The sequence below is a fragment of the Takifugu flavidus genome, chromosome 19 (genome assembly GCF_003711565.1).
Source record: "Takifugu flavidus isolate HTHZ2018 chromosome 19, ASM371156v2, whole genome shotgun sequence".
In the NCBI taxonomy this organism is placed as follows: Eukaryota; Metazoa; Chordata; class Actinopteri; order Tetraodontiformes; family Tetraodontidae; genus Takifugu; species Takifugu flavidus.
In genome coordinates, this window is record NC_079538.1 from 2,956,423 (window position 1) to 2,967,966 (window position 11,544).

The 11,544-nt window shown below is 51.0% G+C and overlaps 2 protein-coding genes across 3 annotated transcripts; one reads left to right on the plus strand and one right to left on the minus strand.

Annotated features, from left to right (window-relative positions):
• The first annotated feature begins 618 nt into the window (after positions 1 to 618).
• On the plus strand, positions 619 to 6,268 carry slc35d3 (solute carrier family 35 member D3). The gene is made up of 4 exons (XM_057017185.1): positions 619 to 1,185; positions 2,711 to 2,921; positions 3,650 to 3,807; positions 3,883 to 6,268. Exons 1-4 carry the CDS (start codon positions 961 to 963, stop codon positions 4,570 to 4,572), a joined length of 1,284 nt encoding a protein of 427 aa, XP_056873165.1. The 5' UTR covers positions 619 to 960; the 3' UTR covers positions 4,573 to 6,268.
• Positions 6,269 to 7,369: 1,101 nt separating this feature from the next.
• On the minus strand, positions 7,370 to 11,544 carry txlnba (taxilin beta a). 2 transcript variants are annotated; one of them, XM_057017184.1, is made up of 11 exons: positions 11,415 to 11,544; positions 10,284 to 10,488; positions 10,153 to 10,213; positions 9,997 to 10,082; positions 9,764 to 9,892; positions 9,500 to 9,694; positions 9,248 to 9,367; positions 8,902 to 8,976; positions 8,403 to 8,495; positions 8,243 to 8,338; positions 7,370 to 8,166 (listed from the first exon to the last, which is right to left on the minus strand). In XM_057017184.1, the coding sequence occupies exons 2-11, from the start codon at positions 10,476 to 10,478 to the stop codon at positions 7,474 to 7,476; spliced, it is 1,743 nt and encodes a 580-aa protein (XP_056873164.1). In that variant the 5' UTR covers positions 10,479 to 10,488; positions 11,415 to 11,544; the 3' UTR covers positions 7,370 to 7,473. The 2 variants fall into 2 exon arrangements, with proteins under 2 accessions (XP_056873164.1, XP_056873163.1); XM_057017183.1 differs by lacking the exons at positions 8,902 to 8,976; positions 11,415 to 11,544 and adding an exon at positions 9,028 to 9,102.

Consider the following 11,544-nt stretch of genomic DNA (forward strand, 5'->3'; position numbering starts at 1 on the left):
AGAACCATCAGCCAATGAACAGCTTCGTTCCTCACAGATAGGATGAGGAACAAACCAGCTGAGTGGCTTTAACTTCCTGTCAACAGAAAATGGAACTTTAACATTTTAACGGTGAAAATCAGAGCAACAAAAAACCTCCCCCTCTCCTCCTTCTCTCTCCCTCCCTCCCCCCTCTCCCCTGCCCCCCTCTCTCCTCCCCCTCTCCCCCCTCTCCCCCCTCTCCTCCCCCTCTCCCCCCTCTCCCCCCCTCCTCCCTCTCCTTCCCCCCTCTCCTCCCTCTCTCTCGTCCCTCTCCTCCCCCTCTCCCTCCCCCCTCTCCTCCCTCCATCTCTCTCGTCCCTCTCCTCCCTCCCCTCTCCTCCCTCCCTCTCTCTCATCCCTCTCCTCCCTCCCTCTCTCTCCTCCCTCTCTCTCTCTCCCTCTCCCCCCTCTCCTCCTCCCTCTCCTCCCTCTCTCCTCCTCTCCCTCCCCCCTCTCCTCCCTCCCCCCTCTCCTCCTCCCTCTCTCTCGTCCCTCTCCTCCCTCCCCCCTCTCCCCCTCCCTCCCCCCTCTCCTCCCTCTCCTCCCCCCTCTCCTCCCCCTCCCTCCCCCCTCTCTCCTGCCTCTCTCCCTCCTGCAGCAGACTCACAGTCTCTTCTGGAGCTCCCTCAGAGGTCGACTTCTCTCTCTTCTTCTCTCTCTTCTTCTTCTTCTCTTTTATCTTTACATTATAATAAAAGTTAGGTCTGAACTCAGTGAGACAGTGAGATATTTTCTTTATTTTGCCCAGCTCATTCGATTTTTTCTCCCCGTGGGGAGCTGAAGTCCCGGGACTCTTCTCTCTGCTTTGTCCGGTTTGTGGAGCTCGTTTCCCGGCCACGGACCTCCGTCCCCGGCGTCCCCTCCTCTCGGACCCTCCGGCCGGAGCCCAACGACCCTCTGTGCCTGAACTGCCGGCTGCTGGAGGCGTGCCGCGGCGGCATGGACGTGTTCCGGAGCCGCCTGTTGGGGATCTCCGTGGCCGTGGCGCACGGGGTCTTCTCCGGGTCCCTGAACATCCTGCTGAAGTTCCTCATCACTAATTATCACTTTAACTTCCTGACTCTGATCCAGCTGCTCACCAGCAGCACCGCCGCCATCAGCCTGGAGATCCTGCGGAGGGTCGGAAAGATCCAGGTCCCGGCGTTCAGCGTGCAGCTGTGCAAGGTTGAGACACTTTGACTCTTTTCTCTGTTCTGATCTCATCTCTCCTTTAAAATATACGTTTAATGCAGAAAATATGTTTGGGTCAACTTTACATTTAGTTTTGATCCGTTTAGAATATTCAACATACACGTCTCTCTCTCCCCCAGTATAACCAGTCATTTACCCCCACTGTCCCAGTATAACCAGTCATTTACCCCCACTGTCCCAGTATAACCAGTCATTTACTCTCTCTGTCCCAGTAAACCAGTCATTTACCCCTCTGTCCCAGTATACCAGTCATTTACCCCCACTGTCCCAGTATAACCAGTCATTTACCCCCACTGTCCCAGTATAACCAGTCATTTACTCTCTCTGTCCCAGTATAACCAGTCATTTACCCTCTCTGTCCCAGTATAACCAGTAATTCACCCTCTCTGTCCCAGTGTAACCAGACATTTACTCTCTCTGTCCCAGTATAACCAGTCATTTACCCTCTCTGTCCCAGTATAACCAGTCATTTACTCTCTCTGTCCCAGTGTAACCAGACATTTACCCTCTCTGTCCCAGTATAACCAGTCATTTACTCTCTCTGTCCCAGTGTAACCAGACATTTACTCTCTCTGTCCCAGTGTAACCAGACATTTACTCTCTCTGTCCCAGTATAACCAGTCATTTACGCTCTCTGTCCCAGTATAACCAGTCATTTACCCTCTCTGTCCCAGTGTAACCAGTCATTTACTCTCTCTGTCCCAGTATAACCAGTCATTTACGCTCTCTGTCCCAGTATAACAGTCATTTACCTCTCTCTGTCCCAGTATAACCAGTCATTAACCCTCTCTGTCCCAGTGTAACCAGTCATTTACCCTCTCTGTCCCAGTGTAACCAGTCATTTACCCCCTCTGTCCCAGTATAACCAGTCATTTACCCTGTATGTCCCAGTGTAACCAGTCATTTACCCTCTCTGTTCCAGTGTAACCAGTCATTTACCCTCTCTGTCCCAGTATAACCAGTCATTTACCCCCTCTGTCCCAGTATAACCAGTCATTTACCCCCCTGTCCCAGTATAACCAGTCATTTACCCTCTCTGTCCCAGTATAACCAATCATTACCCTCTCTGTCCCAGTATAACCAGTCATTTACCCTCTCTGTCCCAGTATAACCAGTCATTAACCCTCTCTGTCCCAGTATAACCAGTCATTAACCCCCTCTGTCCCAGTATAACCAGTCATTAACCCCCTCTGTCCCAGTATAACCTGTCATCCACCCCTCTCCCAGTATAACCAGTCATTTACTCTCTCTGTCCCAGTATAACCAGTCATTTACCCTCTATGTCCCAGTATAACCAGTCATTTACCCTCTCTGTCCCAGTATAACCAGTCATTCACCCTCTCTGCCCCAGTATAACAGTCATTTACCCCCACTGTCCCAGTATAACCAGTCATTAACCCTCTCTGTCCCAGTATAACCAGTCATTTACCCTCTCTGTCCCAGTATAACCAGTCATTTACCCTCTCCCAGTATAACCAGTATAATTATGTGTCCCCAGGAGTTCGCTCCCGTCTGCATCTTGTCCACTCTCCAGTCCACCTTGACGCTCTGGTCCCTGCGGGGTCTCAGCCTGCCCATGTACGTGGTCTTCAAGCGCTGCCTGCCGCTCTTCACGCTCAGCATCGGCGTCTGCGTGCTCAGGAACGGCATGCCCTCCATCGGCGTGGTCATCGCCGTGGCGATCACCTCTGCTGGAGCAGCGCTGGCAGGTAAAGATCACCATCATCATCACCATCACCATCATCATCATTGTTCTGTTTAATCCTGGTGTTCCCCTCCTCCATTAATCCGTCAGTCATTCAGACTAAAATCTAATCATCTGAAGTTCAGTTTGGGAATTCTGATGTTCCAGAATGTTTCTGGATCAAAGCTGGTGTCCCATGTGGTTCCTCAGCCAGATTATCAGTGCAGATCTAATGTGATCTGACAGATCTGGATCAGGTGAAAGCTCACAGGTTCATCAGCAGGTACCAGCTCGTTGGGCTCACCTGGGCAGGTGATAAAAGGGGGCGGGGTTAAACTTCATCTGGGAGTTTGTGGTTGGAACCTTTTGTTGTTTCTCTGCTTCTCTTTTGTGAAGAGAAATATTCAGAAATATTCTAAAGGTTGAACATATTCACATTCATCTGAATGAAACAGGTTTTAAAAGACTTGCTGGCCCCGCCCACCAATGCCGAGAGGGCGGGGCCACTGAGGGTCACCTGGTCTCTGGGGGTCTTCAAACACCTCTGATGTGTTGCAAAATTCAACAGCGTCACAGCAACAGATGAGACACTTGACACTGCTGCTGTTTAAAACTACAGGTGGAGCACTGCACTCTGGGAAATGTAGGCCGGGCAGAACAGTGAAGCATGGTGGGAAATGACAGGCAGAAGGGTCATAAATGAGACAGAAGTGACGCCAGCAGATAATAATCAGGTTGTTGGTCCTGTTCCAGGTGCTGGTGACCTCACAGGGGATCCGTTTGGTTACGTCACCGGCGTGTTGGCGGTCATCATCCACGCCTCCTACCTGGTCCTGATCCAGAAGAGCAGTCTGGACAGCGAACACGGACCGCTGACGGCGCAGTACGCCATCGCCACCATGGCCTCGCCGGTCTGGATCAGTGCAGGTGATCAGAGGGGGATGTTGGAGGAACGGTTCTAACCAGTTCTGACGTTGTTCCTTCAGGTTCTCCTGGTGTGCTCCTTCATCTCCATGGACACCATCACCATGTGGTCCTATGAGGGGTGGAAGGACCCCCACATCACCGTCATCTTCGTCTGCTGCATCCTCATCGGCTGCGCCATGAACTTCACCACGCTGCACTGCACCTACATCAACTCCGCTGTCACCACCAGCTTTGTGGGCGTGGTCAAGAGCATCGCCACCATCACGGTGGGGATGCTGGCGTTCAACGACGTAGCGCCGACGGGGCTGTTTATCGGTGGGGTGGTGGTCAACACGGTGGGCTCCATCACCTACTGCGTGGTCAAATACCACGAGATGAAGAAGAAGAGCTTGTATGAAGACCTGGAGGAGGTGGGGAAGGACGGAGCGCTACCTGGTGAGCCCTACACAGAGAAGCCTCCTCTGCCCCAGGATGGACCGTCTCCAGGCAAAAGCGGCGAGTTGAGCGCCGACGGGAACCGGACGGCGCTCGCTGACGGAGACGTTTGGACAGGAGACCCTGGGGTCAGCTCTCAGGTTATGACAGAACAGGAAGTCCTGGAGATGCAGAGGGAACACCTGCAGAAGGAGAACTGCGCCTCCGCTCAGTCCGCCAGCGACAGCTACGTGGGCGTGTGGAGGTCCATCAGACACCTGCAGTTCCTGAAGAAGGAGCCCCTGATCGACAACATGGAGCAGCAGAGTCCGTAGGGACGCTAGAGGAGCCAGCAGGACCAGAACACGGGCAGCATGAAACCAGGCCGGCGCTCCGGGTTCTTTCCTTAGTTATGCTTTGATTTCGGACGCATTAACGCGGAACAGCGCTCTGTTCCCGATGAGACTAAAAGAGGAGAAAACGGGATGAAGGGTTTGTGAGAACCTGCCTCCCACCACAAACTCTGCCTCATGGCGTCCAGCGGGGATGAAACCAAGCTCCATTTGTTCCGGTCTGCATCCCAGCTGATTAGCCAGCTATCACAGGGAAGCAGAGCCCGCGGACAAACGCTGGGGCCCGTGTGACCTCAGCAGCCAATCAGGGAAGAGCGTTTATTCCTGCGTGAAGGTGGGGCTGGAGGGAACGTGGAGGCTCTGGTTAAGTATCCTTCCCAACTGGTGGCCGAACTGGTTTCTGCTCCTCTGAGCTTAAACGTGTGATTAGCATGATACAACGGTGGGATTTAAGAATAGCAGCTCTTGAAAAACGGAGGCTGCAATTACAGGTCCTGACCCACAGGGGGCAGTCACACGACATGACCTTTGACCCCGCGACCCCCACCTCCATGCTCACATTCGTCTTTGCTCTTTAATGGTTTCTTTCCTAGACTGGCTGTTTGGGATGGGGTCAAAGTTCAATGGGGTCAATTTGATGTCAAACAAGTAAATGTGTCTGACTGTGACAGAATCGGTCAAAGTTTCAGTGTCAGAGTAGAAACTATGCGGGGATTCAGATGGGCAATTTACTTTCTGATTAAATCGACCATCTGCGGACTTCCTGTTTAAACACGTTAACGTTTGCTGAAGTTGAAATGTTGCTTTTCTGAACAGAAAACTGTTGTGATTGGAAGAAAGGTTTGTGGTTAGCATGCTAGCTGTCCTGGTAGCTCGCTGTGGAAGCGCTGCCTTTCATTCACATGTAAAATGTAAAGCTTTTCAGTTTTCCACCCCTAATCTCATGACTTTGCTTAGCCAGTGTTAGCTTAGCTTGTGTCTGCCTCCTCTGTCTCGCTCCCCCACCCGTGTCTCCCCCCACCTGTGCCTTGTCTCCGCCCCTTCCAGGTGTATTTACCTGTGTTTGAGGGTTTATTCTACTGATCTGGTTGTTTGTTCTCATAAATGTGTTAAAGATTAAAAGAGAGAAACTCCGAATATCTGAGGAAGATGAAGCAAATCAGCTCTTCCTCTTCAGAAGCTTCAGGCGGTCCCACTGAGGAGGAGGAGCTGTCAACAGGTGATATCGATGACTATTGATTTTTCTTCTCGCCCTCAAAACTTCATTTAACGCTGCAAAGATCTGACGTCGCCTCAGGAAACCAGAGCTGAGCCGTCGTTAGCTGGGTCGGTTAAAGCGTGAGGTGAGGTCACCAGATGAAAGCACGTTTCTGGAAAACGGGACAAACGTGTCGACGTTTAGGTCCAACTTGGCCATTTCTGGCTGTTGATTGATGCCAAATGTGCATGATTGTGTTTGAATCTATATCTTTTGTGCTTGTTAAGAACCTCTGAGTGAAAAAGGTGGCTTTGATGTTTAACGGCAGCTGACAAAATTTGCTTTGATTTTTTTACCGGCACTAACAGGCGACTTTTTACAGATTTCCACACAAACACAATAATGTCCATAAATGTTCAGTGTGTGTGTTTAATGTGAGGTGTCGTCTGAATCATGTCAATAAAACTGTTTTCATTTCTACTTCCTGTGTTTTTACCTGTGTGACTCGTGTTGATTCTCAGGTTATTTTGTGTGTGTGTGTGTGTGTGTGTGTGTGTGTGTGTGTGTGTGTGTGTGTGTGTGTGTGTGAGAGTTCAGTTAACGCCATCACAGTCGCGCAAAAAATAAAACCAAAACGATGATGCACTTCAACAAAACTAAATGATATTTTGATTTAAAGATTCAGAAATCAAAACAAGGCAACAATATTCACGCATGCTGACATCAAAGGTGTTCAACAAGCCCAGACGTGCTAAAAATGAACCGTATAACGATGGTAACCTTTAAATGGGGTGGTCGCTCAGCCTGTTGGGCGCTGGGCTGTTCTGGTAGGTGCCAGAACGCCTTCAGAGCACTGCCAAGGCACCCTTGAGCAAGGTACCACACCCACAGTTGCTAATATAAGGCCCTGCGAGGACCTGGCGGCTCATCCAGGTGTGGACCAGCCTTCGTCCACTGTGTACCCTCCCTTTTAATTTTTAAACATTCCTTAATTAATCTGTCACAGATTCAAGAAGAAATATATCTCTTCAATCATCAAATTATTAGTATTAATATACACTAAGTATTAATAAACACTCCCCCAATGTGAAATTTTTGACCTGTCAATCATCAAATAACATTTTAATCAACGTGACAACAATGTACCTTTATCTTAATGTTTTTAAAAGTGCAGCATTCTGTGATCGTGTGAAGATGTATTCTGCCATCTAGTGGACACCTGTAGTACTGCATACACGAAAATGTTTGGTGGGCAGCGACACCATGTGGACAATATTTGTAATGTCCTCAGAAACGACTTCTGTGGACACGAATGATTAAGAAAATTGTTAAAAATTTGTCAAAACGAGCTATTATTTAGTTTTACAAATTTATTACCGGTTTAATGTCTTATTCTATTCACCTTAAAGAAAATAGAAAAATAAACTTGTGCCGTTGATGATAATTAAAGGTCACATTCTTATGTTTAGGACAGAAGAACTGAATTTTCTTTACACGTAAGCAGCAGAGATGTGATGAAAATCTAAACATAAAGAAGAAAAATACTCTAAGTCCAAATTAACTTGATCTCTCCACGAAATCTTCACGAAAAAACTTTATTTGGTTTTTATCTGGATCAAAGCTTCACTAGAAAGTCTCTCTCTCTCTCTCTCTCTCTCTCTCTCTCACACACACACACACAGGCTCTAGCTAACGTTCTTGGTGTTTCTCTTCTTCTTCTTCTTGGACGTTTGCTTCTTAGCGGAGGTGTCAGTGGGCGGAGCCACAGTTACGTTTCCCTCTCTTGGCTCTGCTGCTTCCGGGACCTGAACTGGGTCACTGTTCTGGATGGAGACCTCAGGTCCTGCCTCTGGTTTCATGTCAGCTGAGGGATCGGAGGCTGGTTCTGGCTCTACAGGGGGCTGCTGGGTCGCTGCCTTGTCGTCGAGACCTTTTCCCTCCTCAGGCGGGTTCTCCACCTTCTCCGGAACCGAGTCCGTCCTGGTCTGGGTTCTGGTTTTGAACTGCATGAATGCAGAGGAGACCTCATCTTCTTCCAGATCCAGTGTTTCTTCCCGCTCCTCCTCGTGGGCAGGCGTGGAGAACAGGGAGGCAGCGAACTCCTGCAGCTTGGTCTGCTCCTCCCTCAGGCGGCTCATGTCCTCGGTCAGGACCGGGTCCTCCTCCTGGATCTCCTGGATCTCTGTGGGCGTCAGCAGGGCGGACTGGTCGGGCTCAGCGCTGCCCAGAACCTTGGCGTGGGCGTCAGTGTTAGCTTTGCGGACGTCTTTGATTTTTTCGTAGAGGACGACTCTCTCCTCCTGCAGCACCCGACACAACTTCTCCAGCTTCTGGATCTTCAGCACGAACAGGTCGAACTCCTTCCCCTTCTCCGTCCTCTGGAACACAACAAACCCATCAAACGGGTTGTCCCTCTACCGGAGAGGATCCCAGATCCCCCGATCTGGATCGTACCTCCTCCATCATGTCGGTCAGAGCTTTGTTGCAGTTCTCGAACCTGCTCTTCCACAGATTCGTCTCTTTTTCCATTTTCTTCATCTTCTCGGTCATCTGAAACGGGAGCAGAACGTGAGTCTCCAGAGGGAACACTGCCCCCCCAGGCCTCCGCACCCACCTGGTCCATCTCCGCCTTGAAGCGGGCGTAGATCTCGTTGCTCTTCGCTAGCGTCCCCTGAAACTCGTCGAACTTCTGAGCGTAGAGCGTCAGCTGTGGCGAAGAAGGCAGCGATATCAGGAGCGAAACAGGAAGTGGATGTCGACACGCTGCAGTTAGCCGCTGGAGTTAGCATGCTGCGCTAACAACAAACAAGCAGCTGCTGTATTGAATTGTTGACGTCATTATTAAAGATCCGATTCTCTAATTTCGCAGTCGGCCATTTTGTATAAAATGTGACGATGCAGCACTTTGATCTTCCCCAACAGCCGCACAACAGTAGCAACGAGCTAACGTGTGCGCGATAAAACCATCGATAATTTCACCCAAGTCCGAGATTGTCATCATTTCATCTCAGGAACGTTTGTTTTTTCCCCCACATTTGCTTGGAAACCGACATTTTCCAGAAGCGTCCGCCGGCGCTAGCACTAGCCGCAGGCGTTAGCCGCTGAGTATTCACCTGTGCCTGCATGACAGCGGCCTGATCTCTGAGAGTCTGAGCCTGCAGCTTCCACTCTGCGGCCTGAAGCAGTAACTGGTTAAAGAGACACACAGACAGTCGTTAGCCACGCCACAGCGCCGTTACCTTCTTCTTCATGGACAGCTCCTGCTCCTTCATAGCGCAGCATTTCTTTGTTTTCTCAATGGCCTCCCTAAGCAGCTACGGCAACAGAGACAGAGGCGATCAGACACAATCTGACGGGGTCTCAGGGTTTGGCTGGATGTAAGGGTCATGTTTCTGCTTCTCTCTCCACATCTGGAGGTCAGAGGTCGGCGCTCGGCCCCGGTGGGGACGGCGGACTCACGTATTCCTTCTCCCTCTTGTGCTTCTCCTGGGCCTCCGTCAGCAGGGCGTCGGCCTGCTGCAGTTTGGCCTCCGACAGCTTCAGCTGGAGCTCGTGATGCCTGTTGATCTTCTCCAAGCTCTGCAGACACACCGAGACGCTGGTTGGCGCTGCTCGCTCAGACACAAAGGGTCCGAGTTCGCCAAACCTCTGCGGACGCGGCCCCCGTCGTCCTGGCTCCTCCCACGCGCCCTCTCGCCCCTCCCCCCTCACCTCGTCTCTCACTTCGCACTGGTTGACCAGCAGCTCCAGTTTGTCGGTCAGGTTGGCGTTCTCGCGGCACAGTTTGTCGTTCCGGGCGCTGTGCTGCTCGATCTGAGCCTGGATGTCCGTCAGCTTGGCCTGGAAGTGGCTCGCCATCTCCGTCCGCCGCTCCTCGTCCTCCCTGCAGCGCTGCACCGTCTCCTCCTGCGGGCAGGGGGCGCTAGCTCACGTCGCCTTTGTGTCATGTGATCGCGCGGGCGTGTCCGTACTCACCCACAGACGTCTGCTGTGCGTCTGCACGTCTTTGCACAGAGTCTCCAGCTTAGAGAGGGTGGCGGCGCCGCGGCGAGTTTCAGCCTGAAGGACGAAGATCTGCTGCTGGTCACGGCGGCGCACAACTACCTGAAAACCACACACACACACACAGGGTGTGACCTGGCGTTCCTCAGGGCACTGTTCCCAGGCCCTTCGTTAAGGGAACGTTAATTAAACTATTAATGTCCCACCAGTTCAGCGTGTCTCTGGACCAGTTCCTCCAGTTTGTCCTGTGGTGAAGGGAACCGGTCCAGACTCTCTTTGATCTGGCTGGTTTCTGTGGAGAAACGGGAACTTTAACATCTTCAGCTCAGCTTTTTGATTGGGAGGTTAATGATGACGCTCACCCGTCTCCATGGCAACTGCCAGGTCACCTGGTGCCCCCTGCTGGTTCTCCATCTCCAGGTTCTGAGGTGAGAACAGGTGAATGACTACATGGCGACTGACTGAGGCTGCGTCTGGTTGTCCTCCCCCTCACCTGGACGCCGGCGTTGCCGTGCGCGCCGATGATGTCACTCAGCCGTGAGCTGAACTCCTCCAGGTGAACCAGGGAACCAGGGGTCGGGGGAGGGGAGGCCGCGGTCTCCGCCTCGGCGCCGTCTTCCTCGCTGGCGGAGGAGGCGGATGCCGCGGCGGGCTGGGCGAGCACCATCACATCAGCTGACGTGTCCATGGTCAGGGCTCTGGAGAACCAGGAAGTGATCTTTACAGTGACCACATCTGATCATGTGACCGTGTTGCTAACAGTTAGCAGGGGCAGAAACATGGCCGACGGGCCACAGGGGCAGATGTTAGCAGCCCTTTAGAGAAGTAATGTCAAAGTAGTTTAGTAGCTTTTATGTCAGAAAGGAATGTGTGTGTTGTGTGTGTGTGTGTGTGTTCGTGTGTGTGTGTGTGTGTGTGTGTGTGTGTGTGTGTGTGTGTCCTAAAGCTGTTTCTGCTCTCTACAGCAACATGGCAACTGTTGTGACAAAGTTAAAAATATCATGGAAGCACTCTCTCTCTCTCTCTCTCTCTCTCTCTCACACACACACACACACACACACACACACACACACACACACACACACACACACACACACACCTGTTATCACCATTTCTATTCTGAAGACATCCAAATATGGCCACTGTCTCTCTGACTCCACCCACAAATGTACCCCCAACAGCCACACAAGAAATAAACAACAACAATAATAATAATAAGAATAACATGATTGTGACAAGTACTAGTCCTGAAGCAGTAGACCTGTAGCCCAGTACCAGTACCAGTACCAGTACCAGTACCAGTACCAGTACCAGTACCAGTAGTACAGCAGGTCAGTCAGGCAATAAAATGTCACATGAAATGGAAACGAGCTAAAGTTAAGCTAACCTTTTACTTTACATCAAGAATGTGAGTGAAAACAAACATTTTTAAGTTCTTTGTCTTTCGGGTTGATTTTAACTTCTGGAACCGACTTAAAACACGTTGCTTTGATCTGTTGAAGGAATCAAAGCAGCCAGTGAGGGAACGTATGAGGAGGCCTCGAGGAGCTCAAATCAGAGTAGAAACGTCCTCGAAATAAAAGAAGTTTCATGGTTTAGTGAAGGAAGAGAGGAAGAATCTTACCAGGACGAGTGGAGAGGAGGTGAAGAAGGGACACCAGCAAAAAGTAGAGAGGAGGAGGAGGAGGAGGAGGAGGAGGAAGAGGAGGAGGAGGAAGGTCCAGTGACAGCTGACCCTCAAAATAACCTGTGAC